Genomic DNA, 26,631 nt, shown 5'->3' on the forward strand with positions numbered 1-26,631 from the left:
CCACCCCCAAATAGGCCACTTTGACATAGGATTATTTTGAGCTGAAGACAGTTGAAAACAGACCAAAATGAAATTCTCTGCCTTCTCCCCTCTACCAGGAAGGGCAGGGCTTTTCTGAATCACCCAAGGCAGCTCTAGGCTCTTACCAGCCAGAGAGGGCACCCGAGGAACCTGCGTAACACACCTTACTCACTAACCCTTATCTTATCCATCAGGTTCCCTTATATAGTGTTTGCCTTCCCACAGCCTCTAGAAGTGCAAAGTCCCCTTTTTCTGTTTGTGTTTTGTTTTGTTTTGTTGGTCTTATCACTTCTCTCTGAAATGTATTATTATTTTGTTAAGACGCTATGTAAGCCAAAGTTCTGACCACCCCCCTTGAGTTCTCATCACTGAATTATGTGTGTGTGTGTGTGTTTGTGAGATGTACACAGTAATAAGCTTCCATTTGTTTTTCTCTTTTCGTTTTTGTCAGCTCTGCAGGGCCCCAGCCCCTGAGCCAAAAATAGGTAGAGAAAAATAAAGCAATAGTTTTTTTTCTCTCCCCCTATGGTTTTGTTTTGTTGTTGTTTTTGTTGTAAAGGGATTCTTGTTCAACTCCTGGTCTTTTGATAATGTTGTCTTTCTAGCATTTTGATTTTACATTTGTTAAAAATGTTCAAATTATACTTTTTATAATAGTCTGAAAGTCCTACATGTCACGGATGTGGGCTGCCATGTGTGGTGATTTTCTTAGGTGTTTTGTAGGCTGAAGCCGGGGCTCCTCTCTGTGAGTTTTAGCTATGAGTGTCCTGCTCTGTCTTACTGCCTGTTGTGTCCCCAGAGAGGTTTTATTTGTCACTCCGTGCCTTGTGTTCCAGCACCACGGCCAGACTCGGACTGCTCTTTATTTTAACTTCTTGGCTTTGGAGAAGTGCTGTGGTCACAGATTTTTCTGGGTACATTTCCATGCAGCTGGGGCTCAGTCAGATAAAATTCCTTCATTGTCCCCTGAGGATCAACAAATGTTTTTCTAGTCCATTCTTTACCCAAAGGTGTGTTCCTTTAAGGGTCTTGGCTTCTCAGTTCTCTGTTGAGAAAAGGTCTCAGTTCTGACTCCTGGATGACCTGGGCATCTGGTCTTCCAGCGCTGTGTGTTTGGCAAATCCTCAGTTACCAAGGACAGCAGCCATTCGGGACTGTGGGGACAGCAGCTCTTCCTGCCCTGAGGTTTTTCACCCTACCATGGGGATATCTTACTTTCTTTTGAGCTGCGCTGTGCATGTAAGAGAAGTTCTCAGCCTTGGATGTCCACTGTCATCGCCTGGGAAGCTTTAATAGTCCCCATGCCAGGCCAATTCCTTCAGAATCTCTGGGGCAAGACCCATGCATCAGGATGGTTTTTGTTTTTTGTTTTTTAATTTTTTTGATGTTTATTTATTTTTGAGAGAGAGAGAGAGAGCGAGAGCGCACAAGTAGGGGAGGGACAGAAAAAAGGGGAGGGGCAGAGGGAGAGGGAGACACAGAATCCAAAGCAGGCTCCAGGCTCTGAGCTAGCTGTCAGCACAGAGACTGACGTGGGGCTCGAACTAATGAACTGTGAGATCATGACCTGAGTCGAAGTCAGCCACTTAACAGACTGAGCCCCCCAGGCGCCCCAAATCAGGATGTTTTTAAAGCTTCCCAGGTGATTCCATTGTGCAGCCAAGGATGGAAGCCACGGATTTAAAACAATGCTGTTTTATTTTGCCGGGATGATTTATGTGTGTGCTGTGTGTGTTATTTTATTGTTCTAGTGGAGATGTAGTCACGCTACTTTGTCAGTAGTTATAGAAATAGGAGCCTGCCATATTGGAATGAGAAAAAGATTTTAAATTTGAGAAAATTAAAATTTGCTGAGAAGGAAACCAACCTTTATTAAGTTCCTGCTGGCTGCTAGGCACTGTTCTTAGGTCTTTCACATATGCTGTCTCATTTTATCCTCAGAAGAATTCTGCAAGGGAGGTGGTGGTTGGGTTTTGCAGATAAGAAAACTGGCTTGGAGAAACCAAATGGTTCTAAGTCACCCAGCTCTCAAACGGCAGACCCAAGCTCGGGCCCGCGGGATGCCCCAGCCCGCGTCCTTTCCTTTCTTTGTGGTAAACGTGACATAGGCTTTTTCATACAAATTGGTTAATGTTCCTGGAGTTAAAATCAATTCCAGGTTATCTGTTAAATTTACTTATTTGGAATGCTCGATCTTCCCACAGTGTCAGGGATTCCCTGCTCTTTTTATCTCACATCTGAGGAGGTTCAACTGATTTTGATCAACTGTCATTATAGGAGAATTTAACTTGTTTTATTTAAAAAATTTTTTAAAAGTATATTTATTTTGAGAGAGAGAGTATGTGTGTGTGCATGCATGTGACTGGGGGAAGCAGCGGAGAGACACAGAGAGAGAGAATCCCAAGCAGGCTGTGCGCACTGTCAGCGCAGATACCCATGCAGGGCTCGAACCCAAGAACCATGAGATCCTGACCTGAGCTGAAATCAAGAGTTGGATGCAACTGACCGAGCCACCCAGTGCCCCAAATTTAACTCATTTTAGTTCACCGCTTCAAATACACTCGAAGGAAATAATTTAGTTCTCTTTCTTTTAGGTCTATCATGTGCCACAAAGCAGTACTTAGAAAAACTGCATTTCCTCATCTCGCAGAGTGCCTCTGTGGCCCACGTGGGGGGCCGTGGGAGCATGTGTGTCGGGAGGCAGAGGTACAAGGGGAGGTGAGGAGTGAGAATAAAGAGGCAGACACTGAGGCCCGAGTGCTGGTGTTGTCTGTGGCACCAGCTGACTTGGGGGAGAGGTGAAGACTGGGACTCAGAACTCTCTGGTCACTCCGCCTCGGAGAAGCACTTTTGAGGACGTGTCGGTGCTCAGTGTCCAGTTGTCATCCCCACACGGCCAAGTGATACAGGCACTGGGTGCCATTTTTTTCCTCTCTCTGTCTTCCTTTCTCTCTGGCTCTGCTATGGTAAATGACCCCCAGGGTTGTTGGAGGGATTTGTTTTCTCTTCCCAGAACCTAGAAGGGTTGGGTTGCTTATCTGTCGGGTTAGGCTTTTTAGATCTCATTTTATTTTAGTTGGGTAGAAATCAAACTGCCTCTAAGTCTTTGTCTCGTTCCTTGGCAGCTCTTCACCTGGGTCTTCTGTTCGTGTGTTGTGACCTTAGACAACCAGCGGCATGGCAGCAAACAAGAGTAAGAGCCAGAGCTCCCTGGCCCTTCACAAGGTGATCATGGTCGGCAGCGGAGGGGTGGGCAAGTCGGCCCTGACGCTTCAGTTCATGTACGATGAGGTAAGGCACACCGGGCGCACACATCTTTCATCCTCGAGTCTGGTGTCATAATGTCACCTCTCCAGCTGTGTTCATGTGCTCATTGACCCATGTGCATGGAGGACCACGGGCAAATCTGTGTTAATGTGGTTTCCAAATAGCTTTATAGGGAGTCTAACGTGCACGATATCTGGGCTGCTGATGTTTGGTAAATAATTTCGACTCTGGCAGGGATGTGAGGGGTCCCTGCTTGCATGATTTCCGGTGTTATCCTTTGAGCTTTCTTTCTCTTAAAAAAATTTTTTTTTATGTTTTTTATTTATTTTTGAGAGACGGAGATAGTGCGAGCATGGGAGGGTCAGAGAGAGAGAGGGAGACACAGAATCTGAAGCAGGCTCCAGGCTCTGAGCTAGCCATCAGCACTGAGCCCGATGTGGGGCTGGAACCCACAAACTGTGAGATCATGACCTAAGCCAAAAACGGACGCTTAACCGACTGAGCCACCCAGGTGCCCCTGAGCTTTCTTTCTGACAGGAGCAGGGGGAGAGGAAGGGACCTTTACAAAGGTGTTTCTAAAGAACAGGTTAGATTTAGCTTTGTGACAGTCCATTTTGGGCAGTAGTGAAAGGGAGAGCTAAGCTGTCATAAGACCATCTTTTCTCAAGACAGAGAGACATATGAGAGACATAGAGACATTTTCTTAAGACCATAGACACCAGGTTCTTTCTAGTTCTGCCATGCAGTAAAGTAAAGCTCACACCATCCTTGCCCCACATTTATGTCACTTAACATGGAAAATGGAACTGGTGCTGAGTCCGAGGTGACAACATAGTTTTGATTGCCGTGGCAACAAATGTCCCTGCCTGATGGCTGTGGGCTGGTGCCATGGGCGGAGTGTTCCGACCAGAGCTCGGGTCACATTTACATGGGTGTGTGCTTTACAGAATTGATGAACGGAAGATACTTGTCACCATAGTTGTTGAAATCATTATCTGATCTTCACTGGACTTGCCCTCTGTCCAACCTCCTCTTCTGTTGGGTGGTGTTGGAATGGCAATGGCCATTTTTGGGATCTAGCTGAGGGAAGTTGGGTTAAGGCAATATTTAGCTGGGAATTAGTGGTCTTTATTTCTGTGGTTTGGAGTCACTTTGGCATGTGGTTAAGTTATTACTAGCCATTTCGCCGTAGGGATGGCTTCCTGGAATATTCCCACCACACGCACCTGGCACTGTGATGGGAGGGGCAGAGCCAGGAGGTTGTCGTGGTGTGAGTGTCATCCTGTGGCATCTGGCTCTGGAAAGCCATGTTTAGACCTGGAGCAAGAAACTAGTCGGGAAAGTTCTTCCAGATATTATAGTTTCTTACAAGGAAGTTTAATAAAGGCTTTCCTAAATTTGACAATAATCCTAAACCTTTTATTACTAATAGTGTCAAGTCATTGTGAAGCTGGAGAAAATCCTTCTAAACTTTCAATCAAAGAGAAATTGGGACCAATTATGCTAGAGGACAAGACTAAATTCTCTTTTATTCCCTGTAGGAAATACTTCACAATCGGCCTGTATGACGAGATAATCAAAGAGTATGCAGCAAACAAGCCAGTAGGAAGGTATTCTAGAGTTATGCCAAGCAGTTAATTAATAAAAAATATGTTATTTTCCTAGATTTTGTCATGTAAGTGGTATTTGTATTGGTTTTCTTTTTTAAAAATTTTTTTCTTTACATTTATTTTTGAGAGACAGAGTGCAAGTGGGGGAGAGTCAGAGAGAGGGAGACACAGAATCCGAAGCAGCTCCAGGCTCTGAGCTGTCAGTGCAGAGCCCCACTGGGGCTGGAACCCATGAACTGTGAGATCCTGACCTGAGCTGAAGTCGGCTGCCCAACCGACTGAGCCACCCAGGCGCCTACAGTATTTGTCCTTTAAAAAGTACTTATAATGGATTGTGATTTCTTTTCTTACTCTAGATATTGACTTTTATATCCAATATTAATATGTATAATTTTGTATTCTTTCCTTAAAGAGGGGCCCCAAGATGAATAAGCTTCAGACCAAAACCTTTTTGATGTTTGCTTCTTTTTACCTTCTACTAGGGGCCAAAGTTGGGAAATCTAGCAGAATCTGCTTGATTTACCCCAAACATTTTTGCATAAATGGAGAGAGGCAAGTTTTCTTTTATTTTTCATTTTTTTAATGTTTATTTATTTTTGAGAAAGAGAGAGACACCGAGTGTGAGTGGGGGAGGGTCAGAGAGAAGGAGACCCAGAATCTGAAGCACGCTCCAGGCTCCAAGCTGTCAGCACAGAGCCTGATGTGGGGCTCGAACCTATGAACCATGAGATCATGACCTGAGCTGAAGTCCGATGCTTAACCGACTCAGCCATCCAGGCGTGCCCCATGGAGCAGCAAGTTTTCAAAATGGCTTTGGAAGTCTTTGTTTTTGATTAAAAACATGATCTGTTTACTAAAAATTCTTTCACTTTCTTCTCTTTCTCTTTCTTCCCAAGGCTGGGAAGAAGAGAAGGTGGGGAGCAGAGTTAAGATAGAGACTGGATTAGAGGCGTAGCATATTAATTGAGATGAGGACTGTTTTTTTGTATCCATAGGGAATCAGTCATTGGCGACGTCTGGAGATTTTCTTGAGTGTCACAACCTGGGGACAGTTACTACTAGCACCTAGTGGGGAGGGGCCAGCGATGATGCTAAACATCCTACCGCACACAGGAGTGACTTCACAGCAAAGAACTATCCAGCCCGAATAGTCTTGTCAGTAGCACAGCTGCTGACGCTGTGGGAGGCTAACTAGCAGGAGAGCCGAATCTGGATTTTCATTTTATTGTGTGTGTGTGTGTGTGTGTGTGTGTGTGTGTATGGCTAAGTGTGGGGGGCAGGGGAGATGCACACAGAAGAGTTTTGTCCCTTCTTCCCCGTGTCTTCAGAGAAACAAGGGAAAGCTAGGCTTGATTTTAGTCTATTTTTTCACAGGCTAACATATTTGGGGACTGGAGTGCAGCAGTTGTTGAAGACATGGTTAACGTGAGAGCAATAGGGAATAGAGATGGACTAAAGTATGTTTAGAGAAGTCTTTGATTGATTTCCTAAAGCAATGCTGTCCGATAGAACCTTCTGTCCCGCTGAAAACGTTCTGTATCTGTACCGTCCGCGCCTGTGGCTACTGAACTCCAGCAAACGGGGCCTAGTGGCTACTGTACGGGGCAGTAGAGTTCCAGAATCATAGTTTTGGAGCCTGAAGAGATCTTAGCAGTGATTCTCAAACTTAGCTGATCATAGAATCCCCTGGGGGACCTTTAAAAAAACACCTTCTGAATAACCTTTCTAGAGTTGAAAACGGGGAAACTTTTCTGAGGCATAGCTCTCCTGGTGAGTGTGACGTATGGCGAAGTGTGGGGACTCCTGCCTGAGACCTCGTTGGTCAGGCCTGGTTTCACAGACAAGGGAACAGTCCTGTGCTTCGGGCTGTCAGTTACCCAAGTCTACCCACATTCTTTATTCTTGGTCCAGTGCTTTACCCCAAGTTAAAAAAAAAAATGAGCTTCTGTGGTGAAATTGCTCGGAAGTTTGGATTAAGCAAGGGGCAGTGGCCCCAGAAGTTTCTTTTTTGTCTAAAGTCTGACTTTGAGAAAAATTGGAGGGAGATGTTAATCTTTTTATCCTTGACCTAACATACTTGAAGACCTCTAAAGCTATAGACCGTGCGAGGTTTGGGATGGGGGACTTTGGCAGCAGCCACGGCAGACTGTCAGTGGCCGGCTAAGGCAGCTTAGACACAAATCCTTCAGATCTGTGTGCCTTGGGCATCTGAAACTGACTCACACACAGCCCCCAAGGCCAGGAGGGGAGAATCATCTTAACAGATACCAAGACTCCAGGGATTTCCTGTTTCTAGTGGAAAAGTGAAAACATCAAGATTGTAACCTATGTTCTAATAATCTGCACACTTTTCAGTGACACAGAGGTATGCAGTCCTTATCAGGACATTCTGACAGCCTGTGTCCAGCGAGTCTAGGGAACTCTCCCTGGTTTTAACCTTGAAACCTTAGAAATATGCACTTAAGATGCTTTCTGGTTGTGGTATTTAGAGATTTGCACTGGGTGGCTGAGTTTTTTGGGGTCATGGATTTATCTCTTTGGAAAGAAGTTAAAAAGACACTGTTGTGAAACGTAGGTCGATTTTCACATTTTGTCTGGTTTAAGATAACCATTAGTACAAATTTAAGAACCTAATACTAAAAATCTTGTAGTTTTTTATTTGGGGGCTTAAAATCATTTTTAAGGAGCTCTTTATTTTTTAATGTTTTTTATTTATTTTTGAGAGACAGAGAGAGACAGTGCGAACAGGCAAGGGTCAGAGAGAGAGGGGGAGACACAGAATTTGAAGCAGGATCCAGACTCTGAGCTAGATGTCAGCACAGAGCCTGATGCGGGGCTTGAACCCACGAACCATGAGATCATGACCTGAGCCAAAGCCAGACACTTAACTGACTGAGCCACCCAGGCACCCCTCAGTTCAGTTTTTTAAATTTTAAACATTTAGTTTATAAAGTTATAATTCATATACCATGATATCCATCCTTTTGAAGTGTACATTTCAACGATTTTTAATATATTCACACAGCAGGCAACCATCACCACTGTGTAATGTTAGAACAATTTCTCCCCCCACCAAAGTGAAGAAAACACCCCAATATCGGCAGTCTTTCCTTATTACTGCCTCCCCAGCTTCCACATCTGGTTCCTGGCAACCGCTTTCTGTTTTTATGTCCTGTTCTGGACATTTCAGATAAATGGAATCATACATTATGTGATCTTTATATCAGGATTTTTTTCAGTGTTTTGAAAGCTCATCCATGTTGTAACCTGTATCAATACCTCATTCCTTTTAATCATGGAATAATGTTCCATTGTGTGGATATGCTGTGTTTTGTTGATCCGTTCACCACTTGATGGACATTTGGATTGTTTTGACCTTTTAGCTGTTTTGAATATTGTTGCTGTGAACATTTGTGTATACATTTTTGCATAGACCTATGTCTTAAATTCTCTTGCGTAAATATACTGAGGCCGGGTCATCTGGTAACTTTGTGTACAACTTTCTGAGAAGTGCAAAACTTTTTCCGTAGCAGCTGTACCATCTTATAATCCCACAAGCGATGGGCGAGGATTCTGCCTCCTCTGTGTCCTTGCCAACACTTGTTACTGTCTCGTTTTGATGATGCCGCCACGTGAGTAGGAAGTAATCTCTCACTGTGGCTCTCATCTGCATCTCCCTAATGCCTGATGATGTGGGGCCTTGTTTCATGTGCCTGCTGGCCACTTGAAAAGCTTTGGAGAAATGTTTGTTCTCGTCTTTTGTCTACTTTTAAATTGGGTTATTTGTCTTTTGATTGTTGAGCTTTAAGAGAGTTTTATGTACTCTGAATGTGAGTCTCTTATTAGATATATGATTTGTAAATATTTTCTCTCATTTTATGCATTATCTTTTCATTTTCTTCATGATGTCCTTTGAAGCATGAAAGTTATCATTTTGATGAAGTTCAATTTATCTACCTTTTCTTTTGTTGCTTGTTCTTTTGATGTCTTGTCTAAGAATGCATTGCCACATCCAAGGTCATAAAGATTTACACCTGTGTTTTCTTTTTATAGTATATAGTTTTAGTTTTTACAGTTTGGTCTTGATCCATTTTGAGTAATTTTTGTATGTGATGTGAAGTAGGGGTCCAGCTTCATTCTTTTGCGTCTGGATATCTGCTTAAACCAGCAACAATTATATATTTTTTACTTGAAATAATGTTTTATTATTTATTTTTGAGAGTGAGAGAGACAGAGCACAGGCAGGGGAGGGGCAGAGAGAGAGGGAGACACAGAATCTGAAGCAGGCTCCAGGCTCTGAGCCATTAGCACAGAGCCCGACACACAAGGCTCAAACCCACAAATAGCAAGATCATGACCCGAGCTGAAGTCGGATGCTTAACCAACTGAGCCACCCAGGCACCCTGCACCAATTCTATTTTAATGCTACATTGTTGTCATTAATTTAGTTTTTTCTTAAAATCTATACTTCTGACATCATTAATATAATTACTTAATGTATACCACACTATAAAGAAAATAGCGGGGTGCCTGGGTGGCTCAGTCGGTTGGGTGTCCGGCTTCGGCTCAGGTCATGATCTCACGGTTCATGGGTTCCAGCCCCGCATCAGGCTCTGTGCTGACAGCTAGCTCAGAGCCTGGAGGCTGTCTTCAGATTCTGTGTCTTCCTCTCTCTCTGACCGTCTCCTGTTCGCACTGCCTCTCTCTGTCTCTCAAAAATAGATAAAAAAAATTAAAAGAGATAATATCATTGAAATACTAATATCATTATTACTCAATAATACAAGTACCGAGAGAAGTTTAGCATTTTTTGAAATTTTTTTTTGTCCTTAGTTTCTTTTAGTGGGATGCATACTATCAAAATACTCTGTACGAAAGTCTTTCGAATAAGCTCTCTGTAAGGCTGCCTTACCATTTTAATGTTCATTCAGCTTCATTTGCTTCAGTGTTTCTGTTTTACAACTTTAAGTTTGTTTTGTTTGTCCTTTCAGAGAATCGTTTTGGCAAATATGTGCATAAATACATGCATACATATGCATAAATGCACCTATTAAGATACACATACACATATATGCATATTCATATACACAAAAACAACTATACAAACTCACCCACACCTATCTTCTTCTTTATTCTCCCTCTTTTCCTTGTGCAGAAGGTAGACTGGTATATTCTGAAGATTGTTATGTGTCTGTACATGGTTCTCTGTCATTTTTTATAGCTGTATAGTATTCCATTGGTGGGTGCCTGTTGTTCGGGGTTTGGGTGGTTATTAATCATTTGCTGTCACACGCAGGCCACGGCGATCACCTTGTGTGCTGCTGTAGCTTAGAATCCTAGAAGCGGGGCGGCCGGGACAGAGTGGGAGTGCTCTCCACCTGCCCTATCACCCCATAAAGACTGTACTGTTCTCTACCCCCTCCAGCCGTGTGCGAGAGGGTCTTTCCCCCAGAGTGTGCTGTCTGACGCTGGGGTTTATGCTGGTCTGGTAGGTGAAAAACGGTGTCTCCCTGTAGGTAACAACTTCATTCTCTATTAGTGAGGATGAACATTGTTGTGTATGATTTGCATCCTGTGTATTTATTTTTCTCTGAATTGTTTATGTCTGTTGCCACTTGTCCCCATTGGATTGTTGATGTTGTTTTCTCTCCAGGAACCGTTTAAATACAGCTCTCTGTGATATGGGTTCAAATACTTTTTCCCTGTCATTTGTCTTTTTTTTTCTTAATAGTGTGTTGTACCATGTGGAAGTTTAATGGATTTTTTTATGTAGTCTAATTTATCAATTTTTTCTTCCATGGCTTCTGGAGTTTGAGTCATAGTTAAAAAGGCCTTCCCTACTTCAAGGTAATGAAAGGATTTCACCCATGTTTTCTTCTGGTGCTTGATGGGTTTATTTCTTATATCTTATCTTCGACCCATTTGAAGTTTATCATATGGTGTATTTAAGCCTCTTAGTCCCTCTGACAGATCACTTTTCAGATGAGTTTTTGTTTTTAATTTTTTTTAACATTTATTTATTTTTGAAAGACAGAGAGACAGATCATGAGCAGGGGAGGGGCAGAGAGAGAGGGACACACAGAACTGGAAACAGGCTCCAGGCTCTGAGCTGTCAGCTCAGAACCCAATGTGGGGCTCAAACCCACGAACTGTGAGATTGTGACCTGAGGCAAAGTCGGACTCTCAAGCGACTGAGCCACCCAGGCGCCCTTCAGATGAATTTTATACTTTTGGTTGCTTATAGGTAGGAGCTTCTGTTTCTCACTGTTGCCAGTGTTTATGTTATAATTTTATACTGGGAATAATACCACCAACTGCTCTTTCTGCCCTATGCTTGGTCTCCTCATCTATAAAATGGGAGTATCGGCTCTTGTCCACCCCCAAAACCAGGAGCACACTGTACTCACTGTATCTCAGCCAACTTGACAATAAATGATATGAAAAAAATAAAAACAAAAATAAGAACAAAATAAAAAGCAATAGAACTGAGAGCAATAACGAACAGAAGTGTTAATGAAGGAGTTTATTTTTATAGTGCCTTAAACATAGTGTGATCATTATGAATTCTCAATAAGTATTCAGTTGATTATAGGCAGAGTGCCCCTAGGTTGAAATTTATTTCTTTGGCAAATTTTCTTTCCCTTAACACTCCGTTAATGACTGATAATGTTGTTCATTTCCTCAGTTTGTGGAAGACTATGAACCTACCAAAGCCGACAGTTACAGAAAGAAAGTGGTTCTTGATGGTGAAGAAGTCCAGATAGATATTCTGGACACGGCTGGACAAGAGGACTATGCAGCCATTCGAGACAACTACTTCCGCAGTGGGGAGGGCTTCCTCCTCGTGTTCTCCATCACAGAGCACGAGTCCTTCACGGCAACTGCTGAGTTCAGGTAGGTTTGAAGGGAAAGAGCCCTAGAGTCCAGGAGACGTTATGCCTGTGTTTCTCGCGTGTTCAGCTTGGCAGGAATCTGGGCGCTGAGCAGAGTCATGGAGGGTTGGGCTTGTTATTAAGAAAATTTTCAGGGGCGCCTGGATGGCTCAGTGCTTAAGCGGCCAACTTCAGCTCAGGTCATGATCTCATGGTTTGTGGGTTCGAGCCCTGCATCGGGCTCTGTGCTGACAGCTCAGAGCCTGGAGGCTGCTTCAGATTCTGTGTCTCCCTCTCTCTCTGCCCCTTCCCCGCTCATACTCTGTTTCTCTATGTCTCAATAATAAATTTAAAAAAAACATTAAAAAATTTTTTTCATTAACAAATTTTCTGGAGATTTTTGGATCTTGGCACATTAGAGCCCACCATTTGTTATTATCTCCTTGGACTTCCCTGTTTTTATAATATTTGAATATAAATTACCTTAAGAATCTTAAGAGGATGGGCACCTGAGGGGCTCAGTTGGTTAAGTGTCAGACTCCTGATTCCAGCTCAGGCCATGATCCCAGGGTCGTGAGATCCCCAGCCTCAGGCTCTGTGCTGACAGGAAGAGCCTGCGTGGGACCCTCTCTCTCTGCCCCTCCCCCACTCATGTGTGCACACCCGTGCTCGCTCTCTCTCTAAATAAACAAACATTAAAAGAAAAAAGAATCTTAAGAGGACGAAGCCATTCCATACACTCAAGAACTTCTAATTTTGTTTTCATATAAATCCTAAGAGACAGTGATGGATGAGTTGACTATCTTTATCCTCTTTATAATTTTGATGGAAAAGTAATAATTTTGATCTATTTTGAGATTGATAAAGCATTGTCAGGAGAGTGAAAGATGTCAGTCAGAGTGACCGTTTGCGGCTCCTGTAGGACTTTTAACATAGGTGAGTGGAAAGAGCCGAGCTTTAGGATCAGGCAGACCTGGGTTTGAATCCTTGCCCTGTCACGTAGCAGTTGGGGGCGCTAAGCATTGGAGATTCTTCTGTTTCTCTGTCTCAAAGTGTACTTGTTAGTTGATGAGATGAAATGAAGCGATGCTTTAGGCTGTAAATTCGTAAGGGCAGGACCACGGCCACCCCTCCCTGTGCCATGTCCCCAGGCCCTCTCACCGTGTGGGCACATGGTGCCTACATCGAGAGTAGGATATGAACCGCTGTTACTCATTTTAAATGCAGTAAAGATTCCTTACATTCATTCTGTTATAAAGAAATCGTGAGCTGTTAGGTAGAATTCTTAGAGGAATTCCAGCGGGGTTGGCGTCTTTCTCTTTACCCTATACGCTTCTGTTTGTTTCTCTTATGCAACTGAGTTCTTTCCTCCACTCTCCTTATAAACATATCTGCTCAGATGACTTTTGATTTTAAGAACCGAATCTAGAATCTAACAGGGACCTAAAAAAGGGGGGAAGAATCCACTTTTTTTTTCATTCTGTACCAAGTTCTGGTCAGAAATCAACCAAAGGTGAAAATGAAGAAACTAAATATCCCCCCCAAGATTTGGAAGGAAGCATCAGAGAGCCAGGGAGGCCTCACGGGGTGCACCCAGGTAAACCGAGTGGTGGCCATTTGCTTCATACTGTCAGGTCTTCAAAGGCGGAGTTCTCTGGTTCTGTAGTGTGTGTGGTAGTGGTCAGTTAAACGACCAGGACTCTTAGGAGAAGTCCCATTAATTTTCCGACATTCCCCACATGCCTAGGGTTTTCTCTTTGTGGGTACAGTCGATGTATTCCTAATTGTGATTGCATCTACATAATCCTGTTTTTATCTATCCTTGAAGATAAAACAGAACGATGCACACGCTTCCTTATTTTCATGCATGTCCTGAGCCGTTTGAGTCCCACCACCCCATGACTCGCTGGGAAGGGCCGTGGGGGCAGTGGGAGAGTCAGACAATGCCAGACAGCCTGTGTCCCCGCGCCCCCCACGCTGCCGGCACTCGTGTCCTCAGGGACTCAGAGCAGAGTCTCACTTTATCTCGGGAGGTGGATTTTGGTCATTTGTGAGAACAGGGATCCTTAGAAGAAAAGGACAGATGACTACCTAAAAGAAAAAGGAAGGGCCAGTTCGTTCTTCTGACTTGAACTCCGGACATTCAGAGAAAAGTCACGGGACTGTCCAGCCTTCTCACGGCGTCAGACGTGGAAGAATGGAGGGTATCTGAGCCTCTGTGGTTAAACTCACTTTATGCCTGTTAGCAGATTTCAGACATAGCATTTCGGTATTTATGGAAAGGTCCCAACATAAAACAAAATGTTAATATGCTCCATCTTCCTTGAAACTTGCCCTGGACAATATTCAATAGGCTCGAAAACTAGGTTTTTTTTAAGAGACCAGAGTCGGTACTCCTATTTTTGGATGAATATGTTTATTAATGAGGTAATTTTACAAACCTCTGCATGACTAACGTGCCAGAGAGCCATTGGTTTTCTTGTTCATAGTTTGTGCTGATGGCGTCACTTCTAAATGTGGCCTGTTCTTTGCCCCCTGTTGAAATGTAGGCTATGGCAAAGCTACTCAGAGGCAAGTTGTAAGCGTCTACTTATCTTCTTCTTTATTTTTCTCAAAATATTTGATATCTGATTGACTCTAGTGGAAGAATTTTTAAGTATTTTCATTATTATGAAATGTTACCCTGTATCATAGAGACGTTCATACAGAACTCCACGAAATACACTTTTGAGGTGATCCCTTTTTGGAATATATTGGAATGTGAAGTAGAAATGTCTTCACTGGCCCAAAATAATGGAAATGGAATATATTTTTTTTAATATTTGGTATTGATTAGTAACTTAGGGAGCTGCTAGCTTTAGTAGAGGTAACATTGAAGGTGTTACAGTTAATTTTTTTTTTTAAGGAGGTGTGTTTAAAGTACTTCTCCATAGATACTAGATTCTTTCCTTTTTTTTTTTTTTTTTTTTTTTTTTTTACTTTGTAGTAGAAAGACAGCACACAACAAACTATGATTACTGCCTAATGTCACTGACCTCATCCCATTGCTGGTAACATTTACTGTATCTAAATGGATGCTGTTTGGGGGCGGGTACATACACACATACAGATATAATCGAAACAGAAGTTTCACAAAACCGTACTTCACGTAATACTTGCAGACCCCTCTAATGTTTCTGTTCTCATCCATAATGCTCGGTTTCACCGAGAGAAAAAGCATTCCTGGTTGTGACCCCTTAAACTGATTTCACAATCTACTAATAGACTCCCATCTTCTGTATGAAAAACACTGATTTCACGGCTGTTATTCTCACAAAGAAATCAGACCATGTTTTCAGGGGAATTATTAAGCATTTTATGTATGAAGATACTTCTTTATTTATTTTGAGAGAGAGAGAGAGAGAGAGAGAGAGCAAGAGAGGGAGCAAGCATGAGCAGGGGAGGGGCAGAGAGAGGGAGAGAGAAAGAATCCCAAGCAGGCTCCGCACTGGCAGCACAGAGCCTGATGCAGGGCTTAAACTCACGAACGGTGAGATCGTAACCTGAGACCAAATCACGGGTTGGGCGCCTAGCCGACCGAGCCACCCGGGTGCCCCTGAAGATACTTCTTTTAGCTTGTGTTTATCCCAGAGGTTCCCAGGTGGTTCTTTTTGTTAAGAAGGTTTGGTGCCGAAGCGTCAACTAGGGGCCCTGATGAAATGCAGAATCCTGGGCTCCAACTCAGACATTCCTTCTGTGGGGTTCCTGTTGTCCCAGAAATCTGTGTTTGTTACGAGCACCCCAGGTCCTTCTGGTGTAGGCAAGCTGAGAACCAGGCTCTGAAAACGCTTGTCCAGTTTGTGACGGGGTCTGGGGACTGCTACCACAGGACACACCCTAAGTGTAACAGTGTTTTCCGCCCTAGGAAAGCATTTCGTTTCAGTTGCATCAGTGCAATGGAGTTGTTATTCTAGCTTTCTTAGCTGCTGTCTTTTGATGCAATGCCGTAGGGAACAGATCCTCCGCGTTAAGGCTGAAGAAGATAAAATTCCATTGCTGGTCGTGGGAAACAAGTCCGACCTGGAGGAGCGGAGGCAGGTGCCCGTCGAGGAGGCCAGGACGAAAGCAGAGGAGTGGGGTGTGCAGTACGTGGAGACGTCGGCTAAAACGCGGGCCAACGTGGACAAGGTCGGTGTGCGCTCTGCATGTGGTTCTTAGAAGACAGGAAAGAGATGTCTCCTCTGTTGGGTTTTGAGGGAACCATTTGTGGAAAGCAGGGGAGGACTGGTTTTTCCAGATGTCTCAGCCAGTAGGGTGAGAAGCCCTGGGAGGGTTTGACTGTGGATCTAAAACAACCCAGAGTCCCCTCCCTTTGTCTTGAGGCTTTGCTAGGCGTGCTTAGCATTGGCATGGCCCTTGGACGTATGGCAACGTGAGGCCGTGGGTCAGCGGAGGTGGTGCGGGAAGGACGGACGCAGTCCCCCCCTGTGTCCTCGTCTGCCGGGGCCTGCAGCTCTCCAGGGGCAAGTCTGTCGGCAGCTTCGTGGGGGCGTCCCCAGGGAAACATGGTGTGCCTTCCCTTTGTGGTTAGGGACTTATCAGTTAGATTTCTTCTTTTCGCCGTGTTGTCCACCAGCAGAGCCAAGGCATTCTGTCTTTACAACTCAGTCTCTAAATAGGACTTGCTCTCAGGAATCAACTCTGCAGGCATCTCTCTTCCCTTCCCCAGTCCTTCTCTCTCTCAGCGATGCCCACCATACTTCCTTGTTCAAATCTCCGAAGCCAGTGAAAGGGTGACCTGGACAGTGATGAACGTTGAGGGCTGGAAGATCCACCCACCAGTAATTGCCACTGTCAGGTTTCGGGTTTCTTCTGAAGAGCTAAGGTTCAGAGTGGCTGCCACACAGTGAAAGTGGACGGCCTTCGAGATGAGGCTTTCCCTCCCACCGTCACCGTGTTTGTTAGCTCTTCATGACCTGTGCTCGTGGAACACCTAAACCCCGTTCAGTCTGGCAGCCAGGCCGTGGACACGTCTGCTTTGTGTTATGCGGTGTCAGCATCTGAATCCCCCAAATTGCTTATGTTGCTTTTTCTTACGGGGAAATAACTCCGCTTTACTTCTTACCTGAAGAGGGAAGATTTGTGACCCAAGCTTTATTTTAGCTTGAAATGATGCCAGAGGAACATTGGTATTTAGAATGTTGGCATGAGAAGGGGCTCACTTTATTATTCAAGTATAATTAACACACAGTATTATATTCACTTCAGGCATGCAACAAATTCATTTAACAATTCTGATATTACTTGGTGCTCCCGACGATGGGTCTGGTCATCATCGTCTGTCACTACACAATGTTACTACGTGTTATTGACTGTGTTCCCCAGGCTGTGCTTCTCATCCCTGTGACTTATTTATTTTATAACCGGAAGTTTGTATCTCAAATCTCCTTCCACCTTCCTCCCCTTTGGCAACCACCAATTTGTTCTCTGTATTTGAGTCTGTTTTTGTTTGATTTGTTTTTTAGATTCCACATATAAGTGAAATAACATGGCATGTGTCTTTCTCTGTCTTGTTGGGGGAACCATATCCCCCCTAGGTCCATCCATGGTGTTGCAAATGGCAAGATTTCATTCCTTTTTTATGCCAGAGTAATATCATTCCATTGTCTCTATGTTCCACATCTTCTTTATCCATTCGCCTATCGATGGATTGCTTCCGTACTTTGGGAATTATGGTTACTTCCATAATTTGACTATTGGAAATCATGCTGCTATGAATATCAGGGTGTGTATATGTTTTCAAATTAGTGTTTTCATTTTCTTTGGGAAAATACCCAGTGCAATTACAGGATCATATGGTTTTTCTATTTTTCATTTTCTGAGGAACCTCCATACCATTTTCCACAGTGGCCGCACCGGTTTGCATTCCCGCCAACAGGGCACGAGCATTCTCTTTTCTCCACATCACTGTCAGCACTTCTTTTCTTTTCTTTTTGACAAGATACTAGCCTGACTGGTGTGAGACATGATTATCTCATTATGGTTTTTGCTTGCACTTCCCCGAGGATCAGGGATGTGTCGTTTCTTGTGCCCGTTGGCCGTCTTTATGTCTCCCTGGCTAAAATGTTTATTCAGGCCCTCTGTATATGTTTAAATCAGATGATTTGGTTTTTAGGTGTTGAGTTGTGTAAGTTCTTTACATGTTGCATATTAACCCCTTATCAGCTATGTAATTTGCAAATATCTTCTCCCATTTGGTGAGCTGTCTTCTCCCTTTGTTGATGATTTCCTTCCCTGTGCAAAAGCTTTTAATTTCAGTGTAGTCCCAGTAGTTTATTTTTGCTTTTGTTTCCCTTGCCTGAAGAGACAGATCCATAAATATGTTGCTAAGGCTGATGTCCAAGAAATGACTGCCTGTGTTTTCTTTTTATTTTCCCTCAGGTTTTTATTTAAATTCCAGTTAGTTAACATACAGTATAATACTAGTTTCAGATGTACAATATAGTGATTCAACACTTCCGTGCAACACCCAGTGCTCTTGCCTATGTTTTCTTTTATGAGTCTTATGGCTTTCGGTCTCACATCTAGGCCTTTAATCTATTTTGAGTTTATTTTTGTGTGTGGCGTAATACAGTGATCCAGTTTCATTCTTTTGCATGCAGCTGTCTAGTTTTCCCAACAGCATTTATTGAGAAGACTGCCCCCCCCATTGCATATTCTTGCCTCCTTTGTCTTAGATCAGTTGACCCTATAATCGTGGGTTTATTTCTGGGCCCTCTCTCCTGTTCTGTTGATGTGGGTGTATTTTGAGTCAGTTCCATACTGTTTGGATTACTGCAGCTTGGGAGAAATCTATCTTGAAATCTGGGATTATGATACCCCCAGCTTCATTCTTCTTTCTTAAGATTGATTTGGCCGTTCAGCGTCTTGTGTAGTTCCATACAATTTTATGATTATTTGTTCTAGTTTTGTGACAAATACTATTGGTATTTTGATGAGGATTGCACTGAGTCTGTAGATTGCTGTGGGGAGTATGGACCCTTTAACAGTATTAATTCTTCTGGTCTGTGAGCATGAAATATCTTTCTCTTTGTGTCATCTTTAATTTCTTTTATCATTGGCTTACAGTTTTCAGAGTATAGGTCTTTCACTTCCTTGGTAAAATTTACTCCTAGGTATTTTATTCTCTTTGGTGCAATTGTTTTCTTAATTCTTTGTTCTGCTACTTCCATTTTGGTATATAGAAACACAACAGATTTCCATACATTAATTTTTTATCCAGTAACTTTACTGAACTTATTTATCTGTTCTAATAGTTTGTGTGCGCGTATATGTGTGTGTGTGGTATCCTTAGGGTTTTCTATAAGTAGTATCATGTCATCTGCAAATAGTGATGGTTTTACTTCTTCCCTTTTAATTTGTATGTCTTTTTTTTCTTGTCTGATTGCTGTGGCTAGGACTTCAGTACTATTTTGAATAAAAGTGGTGAGAGTGGACATCTTTTATTGTTCTTGATCATAGAAGAAAAGCTCTCAGTTTTTCACCATTGAGTATGAGGCTAGCTGTGGGTTTTTCATATATGGCCTTTATTATATTGAGGTATATTCCCTCTAAACACACTTTGTTGGGAGTTTTTATCATGAATGGATGTTGCATTTTGTCATATGCTTTTTCTGGGTCTATTGAGATGATCATACGGTTGTTACCCTTTCTTTTTTAATGTGACGTATCACACGGATTGATTTGGAAATATCGAGCCACTCCTGTATCTCTGGAATAAATCCCAGTTGATCATAGTGAATGATATTTTTAATTATTGTTGAATTTAGTTTGCTGATAGTTTGTTGAGGATTTTTGAATCTGTGTTCATCAGAGATACTGGCCTGTAGTTCTCCTTTTTTGTGGTTTCTTTCTCTGGTTTTGGTGTTAGGGTAATGTTGGTCTCATAGAATGGATTTGGAAGTTTTCCTTCCTCTTCTTTTTCTTGAAACAGTTTGAGAAGAATAGGTGTTAACTCTTCTTCAATGTTTGGTGCAATTTACCCTTGAAGCCATCTGGTCCTTGACTTTTTTTTTTTTTTAACTTTTTTAAATGTTTTATTTATTTTGATACAAAGAGAGACAGAGCATGAGAGGGGGAGGGGCAGAGAGAGAAGGAAACACAGAACCAGAAGCAGGCTCCAGGCTCTGAGCTAGCTGTCAGCACAGAGCCTGACGCGGGGCTCAAACCCACAAACGTGAGATCTGACCTGAGCCGAAGTTGGAGGCTTAACCGACTGAGCCACCCAGGCGCCCCTGGTCCTTGACTTTTATTTGTTGAGAGTTTTTTTTTTCTTCTATTACCAATTTGGTTTTGTTACTAATAATCGATCTGTTCAAATTTTCTATTTCTTCCTGATTTCGTTTTGGAAGATTGTATGTTTCTAGGAATTTCTCCATTTCTTCCACATTGTCCAGTTTGTTGGCATATGATTTTTTCATATTCTTTAATAACTTTTTGTTTTTCTGTGGTATCAGTCATTATTTCTCCTCAGAAATGGTTCGCTTTATTTTACTTATATTTAAATATTTATTTATTTTGAGAGAGAGCGTGTGAGTGAGAGTGAGCGGGGGAGGGGAGAGAGCATTCTGACAGCGCAGAGCCTGGCGTGGGGCTCAAACTCACCAATTGTGATATCAGGACCTGAGCTGAAATCAAGAGTCAGATGCTTCACTGACTGAGTCACCCTGGTGGCCCAGAAAGTGTTCACTTTAGAAGCTTTTTGGTAGTGTCTGTAATATAAACCTTTCCATAACGTGAAGCATGTTCACTCGCTGTTCTTTCTATAATTTCTCAGTCTGTTTGGGGGGCTGTTCCAAACCCCTGTCTTTCTATCCAGTTGTATCTATCTATCTATCTATCTATCTATCTATCTATCTATCTAGTTGTAGAAAACGCACAGGAAATCCGGACATGTATTTTATTTTAAAAACACCGGGAAGGCTTTCTTGGCATGGAACCCAGGATGCGGAGCTTTAGACAGGGTGCCGGGGGTTGGGGCTGTGTCTCCTTCCTCTGCTGGACCAGCTCAACCTGCCAAACAGGACCCAGCAGAAACTCACCACTGGCAGCACTGTGTTCGCTTGTACACAATTTCCACTGAAGGTTGATAAGATCTGCCCATGAACAACTTTGTCATCATTTTAAATTGGACACATTCCATCCTCCTCCTAACAGCCTTTGCTGTTAGAACACAACAAAAGAGCCATAACATTCGAAGCCGTTCGCTGCTGCTGCTCTTGTGGGCGGGGTGCCTAGGTCGTTTTTGGGGGGGAGTGCTTTTTTGTGCCTGGAGTTGGTGGTAAATGCATGTGGAGCCTCCCACTCAGAAAGCTCGACCTTCCTTTTCACCAAGAAGAAGGTATGTCCATGAAAATCAAAGGAAGTTGTAGCTTTGTGTGAACATCCAAGGATTAAAGCCTGCACTCAGCCTCAGGCTTTCAGCCTCCATCACCTCCTCTGAGAAATCTGAGATGTTTCTCTGTCTCAGGCTTATTTTGTCTGCTTGAGTATCTGGGCGCTTTGGCATGATAGCTGGAAGCAGAGGGCAAAACCCAAACTATTTTGACAAATGATAATTTGGTCTGAATAACACATTGCATTCGGAGGACAGGTCTTATCAGTTCTCGATAAAGTTCCTTCCAGCGAACGTCTCAAGGAACAGTGGCTGTTCCTGAGAATGTGGGTAGGGGGTGCTTGTGGAGGGAGGTGGGACATCTCTCCTCTCCTGTCCCCAGTTTCCTAGTGCGGGAGCCTTAGTGTGTGTCTGCTTTGTCCCTACCCTTCTCCCAAGCCCACCATGTTCCAAGTCTGCTGGTCTTGCTGGGGAAGCCAGCAGGCATAATGGTGTCTCTAGCTGTCGAGGGTCATGAGGTGTGATGATATATGAGGAAGCACGGCTCATCTTCTTAACCTTTCCTGGTGGCTGGAAGTGCCAGAAAGTCTAATGCAAACTTTGGCTCAGGGTTTACAAAAATCAGTTTGCTTTGTGCTTTAAAATGTAATTACGTAGCCTGCTTAGTGCGATTGCTCCCTAGAATCAATCATTAAATGGCTTTTTCCTCCCTATTCTTTCCATTCCTTCCTCCCTGCCCCAGGTGTTCTTTGACCTAATGAGAGAAATCAGAGCAAAAAAGATGTCAGAGAACAAAGACAAGAACGGCAAGAAAAGCAGCAAGAACAAGAAAAGTTTTAAAGAAAGATGTTGCTTACTGTGAATGCCAAGATGGCGGATGAAGCAATGGCCGCTAAAGACACAGGGCGGGCTCCTCCAGGGAAGAGTATAGTCGACTTCATGGTGTATTTCCTGCCCTCCCAACCTATTCACGCGTACTTCCTTAAGTGGGGAAAAGATTTGTGAACTAATGGCTGGCAGAAGAAATTAGCCCTCGTCCATGCATGGGAATGGCTACTTTGTCAGGAGGTTTTGGAGTTTTCCTTCTCTTTCCCCCTCTCCCTCCCAAAAGTTTAATTATGTGTGTAGCGCTATCGGTAGGAAATAGTCAATCAAGCATTAATTAAAGAGAAACGTGCTGTTGAAGAGTCTAACCCCCCACCCGCCTAGTTTTGTAAGGTTACCATCTTTGTTTTGAAATAAAAGTGTCTTGTTAGGTTTGGGGAGAGGGGCGCGTAGGATAAGACTCTCCCCCGCTCTCACCCGCTTAACAGACGCACTCAAAGTCCTAAGGACAGTAAGTTCTAATGACACTGACAAATTCAGAGATTTTTTGCAATAAGTTTCTTGGCAATGCCCTGTAGGTCTGAAGCACAGCGAAAACATAAAATAAAATAAATATGAATTGGGCCAAATAGGTCAATAACAAGCCATAAACCCTTCTCACATATGAAAAATGAAAGTCGAATTCTTCATATTTACATATTAGCCAATATTAAATGACGGCCTGTGGTGGCTATTTCTCTCCTGTAGCATCCTGATGTTTGTGCAGAAGCTTCTTTTTTAGCAGATTAAGTGAAGACTCCAGCGTAGTGTACTTTATACATGACACACTCTTCTTTTCAGATTGATTAAAAAAATCTGTCTTTGGATGCAGCCTCCCCTAAGGGGCAGCCATGGTGAGGCCCCTCTTGCTCACTGGTAACCGATATCTGTCCTTCTGGTCGACCTCCCTGCATGCAGAGGGTGAGCAAGCCTCTTCTTTTGTTTCTTTTAAGTAGAACGAGTTCTTCTGAAGGATGTGATGAGTTCACATTGTATCCTTGAGTCGCGAAGCCGGCACCAGTGTCAGACATTCTGCTACCTCTCCTAGAATTGCGCTGTAATTCTGAATTTAATATGAGAAGAAGTGGGAAAGGATAAGAGAAGTCACTGCTCTTTTACCTCTGAGAATGGGCTGCTGTTTCTAATATAGTTTTCTTCTGAGACAGCCACAGAGCTGGTTCAAAAAAGGCTTTTATTGATGAGATATGTTAAGCTTTTTTATATATCAATATTCTAACTTTAGCAACCAGAAAATTTTTCCTCAGGAAAGGAGTACTGTGAGGAAAAGCCAGTATTCAGCACATTTCCCCCCATTTTTTGGAAGTGACATTTCACGTATAGGTGCCAAAAGGGAACTGGGATGGGGAGAGTGGGAGCCTTTCAAATGTATGGTTATTACGGAAATTGTGGAAATGACGATCTGACTGGAGAGCAATCTTGTATCACCTCCCAAAGAATCATGGTCTTTTTTAAATAAAAAAAAAGCAGACAAATACACATTTTATCAGGGTTTCAGACTTTTTATTTTACCCTTTTGTCATACATGTAAAATGCAAGGATTAAAGAAACTGTGACAGTAACTTGTTCGTTATTGATTATGTTAGGTGTTCCGCGATGTCAGACAAACTTGATTCCTGTTAATCCTTTGAACTGGACTGTGGGAAATGAAATTTAAACATAAATAGTATTTTAACTTCATGTTTCCTTTGAGAGAGAGAACTACTCTTTCTTCTTAAAATTTCTTTGTAATGTGTATTTATTTGTTTTGAGAGATACAGAGTGAGTGGGAGAGAGGCAGAGAGAGAGAATCCCAGGCAGGTTCCAGGCTGTGAGCACAGAGCCCGACGTGGGCCTCCATCCCGGGCCCTGTGAGATCATGACCTGAGCCGAAGTCCAGAGTCAGTGCTTGGCTGACTGAGCCGCCCAGGTGCCCCTCTGAAAATTTAAAGACTTAAAGGTAATCACATGCTTGAGGTTCTCAGACAACCTTCTTTTCATCCTAGTTGGCTCCCTGTTTGCTGTCAGTTCCAGTCAGTAGCAGGTGGATTTGGAATATGTACAAACACATGAAAGATGGTATGAATCATTACATGCTGTAGACATTATTCTTGGTAGGTGCTATCGGTGTATTTCTAAAATTATATTTAACCAGGGGCACCTGGGTGACTCCGTCAGTTAAGCGTCTGGCTTCAGCTCAGGTCATGATCTCACGGTTCGTGGGTTTGAGCCCCATGTTGGGCTCTGTGCTGACAGCTCAGAGCCTGGAGCCTGCTTTAGATTCTGTGTCACCCTCTCTGCTCCTCCCCTGCTCGTGCTCTCTCTTGCTGTCACTCTCAAAAATAAACATTAAAAAAAAATAATAATAAAATTATATTTAACTGGATAGCGATCAGAAATGCATCTCTTAACAAAAGAATTTATACATACGAAAATCTTTTCCATAGAAAAATAAGGGGGTGATGTTATTTAGAAATCTGAAACATAGTTACTTGCTAAATGGTTATATATTGCATCCAGGGCCTAACATATTCATTCTAGAAATATTTAAGCTCCTCCTTGGGGTCAGCCTGTGCTCCAGGCACTGGGATGTGGTATCGAACCAGCAAGGCGAGAAGTCTGCTCTCCTGGAGCTTATGGTCCAGTGGGAAAAGAGACAAATACATGAATATATCAGAGTTAAGTATTTTGATGAAAATAAAACTGGGTAATATGATCAGAAGTGTCTGTGGGCAGCAGAGCGGAATTCGATTGCGTCGTCAGCACACTTCTCCAGGGCAGTGACATTTAAGCTGAGACTGCAGATCTGAAGGAGGAGCCGTGTGCCAGGCCACCTGCAGGAAGGGGCAGGGGGCTTCCCAGGCTAGGAAAGGAACAACCGGTCCAAAGGCCCTGTGGCATCGGGAAAATACCCCACAGACCATGTGGCTGGAGTACGAGGGTGGGCAGAGTGGTAGGAAAAGCTGTGGTATTTTACGATTACATGAAGTGATGTAAGGGGAAAATACCTAGACACATAGTTTGCTGTAAGTTTCCTATTTTGTCAAATCCAAGCCACCATTAATTGTAAGAAGTCACTATTATTTATATACCACAAAGAAAAAACCCTGCTAATTAAGTGAACCCATCCTGATTCCAGTGACATAAAAGTGTGGGGAAAACTACATGTTTCAGATGAGGCGATTTACAATATATAAATTTAAATTAAGCAAGGGGCATCTGGGTGGCTCAGGTCCGCATTGGGCTCTGTGCTGACAGAGCCTGGAGCCCATCTTTGGATTCTGTGTCTTCCTCTCTCTGACCCTCACCTGTGCTCTCTCTCTCTCTCTCTCTCTCTCTCTCTCTCTCAAAAATAAATAAAAGCATTAAAAAATTTAAAAAAATAACTGACAACTGAAATCCAGAATTCACCTCTGTTGATCTAGAAGCTACCTTGTAAAAGATACAATAGCAGGTTAACAGTAGGTAAGTATTTTTTTTAATGTTTTTTATTTATTTTTGAGAAACAGAGACAGTGCGATCAAGGGAGGGGCAGAGAGAGAGGGAGACACAGAATCTGAAGCAGGCTCCAGGCTGTGAGCTAGCTTTCAGCACAGAGCCTGATGCGGGGCTCAAACCCACAAACGTGAGATCATGACCTGAGCCAAAGCTGGACGCTCAAGTGACTGAGCCACCCAGGTGCCCCAACAGTAGGTAAGTATTAACCCCGGGAAAGTACACATTGATGCGGCTAATGTTATAGTTGTAAACCTGACTTGGATATTTTAAGAAATTTGTTAAAATTAATCAAAATTGTAACTGTGTGTTCTTTAAGCTTCTGATGGTCTAGAAGGGTCTGGGCCGGAAGCTCTTTAGCCCTGTTCCAGCCCCGTTCCCTAAAAGTCCTGTTCAACCATCTCTAGTCTCAGACCATTCGGTAGGTGCTCCTGAGTTTCTCAATACTGTTCTTACTGTGATTTCTTGATTTTTCCACCTCAGACATTCCCAGTGGCAACGTTCTGTGCTAGATGAGAGGGTAGCTCACTTGTGTGCCTTACCCTTACCCCATTTTTTGACAGTAACAGGATTTCTCTCCTTAATTCCTCTCTTGGTAACTGTCACGCCATTTATTTATTTATTTATTTAACTTAATAAAAATTTTTAATGTTTGCTTATTTTTGAGAGACAGAGAGAGTGTGAGCAGGGGAGAGGCAGAGAGAGAGGGAGACACAGAATCCGAAGCAGGCTCCAGGCTCTGAGCTGTCAGCACAGCGCCCAATGCGGGGCTTGAACTCACGAACCTTGAGATCATGACCTGGGCTGAAGTCAGATGCTTAACTGACTGACCCACCCAGGCGCCCCTAAACCTTTTGTTTAATGTCTATTTTTTATTTTTGAGAGAGAGAGAGAGAGAGAGAGAGAGAGAGAGAGAGAGAACAAGTGGGGGAGGGGCAAAGAAAGAGGAGATCAGAGAGTCCAAAGCAGACTCTGTGCTGACGGCACAGAGCCTGATGGAGAGCTCAACTCACCGTGAGGTCATGACCTGAGCCAAAGTTGGACGCTTACCTGACCGAGCCACCCAGGCGCCCTTTAAGACTATATTTAAGCTTCTTGTTTGTTATTCATGCAGCTCCTGACAGCATCCCTT

The 26,631-nt window shown here is 43.1% G+C and overlaps 1 protein-coding gene across 2 annotated transcripts in view; it reads left to right on the top strand.

Moving 5' to 3' along the window:
• Nucleotides 1–23,511, top strand: part of RALB (RAS like proto-oncogene B) — a 58,717-nt gene extending 35,206 nt beyond the window's left edge. For both annotated transcript variants that reach the window (XM_029934719.1, XM_029934718.1), the window contains exons 2-5: nt 3,147–3,312; nt 11,584–11,792; nt 15,760–15,937; nt 21,886–23,511. In XM_029934719.1, coding sequence (XP_029790579.1) covers nt 3,199–3,312; nt 11,584–11,792; nt 15,760–15,937; nt 21,886–22,005 — 621 coding nt within the window. In that variant the 5' untranslated portion in view covers nt 3,147–3,198 and the 3' untranslated portion in view covers nt 22,006–23,511. The remainder of the gene's footprint in view (nt 1–3,146; nt 3,313–11,583; nt 11,793–15,759; nt 15,938–21,885) is intronic.
• Nucleotides 23,512–26,631: the final 3,120 nt, after the last annotated feature.

Source organism: Suricata suricatta, chromosome 3 (genome assembly GCF_006229205.1).
Source record: "Suricata suricatta isolate VVHF042 chromosome 3, meerkat_22Aug2017_6uvM2_HiC, whole genome shotgun sequence".
In the NCBI taxonomy this organism is placed as follows: domain Eukaryota; kingdom Metazoa; phylum Chordata; class Mammalia; order Carnivora; family Herpestidae; genus Suricata; species Suricata suricatta.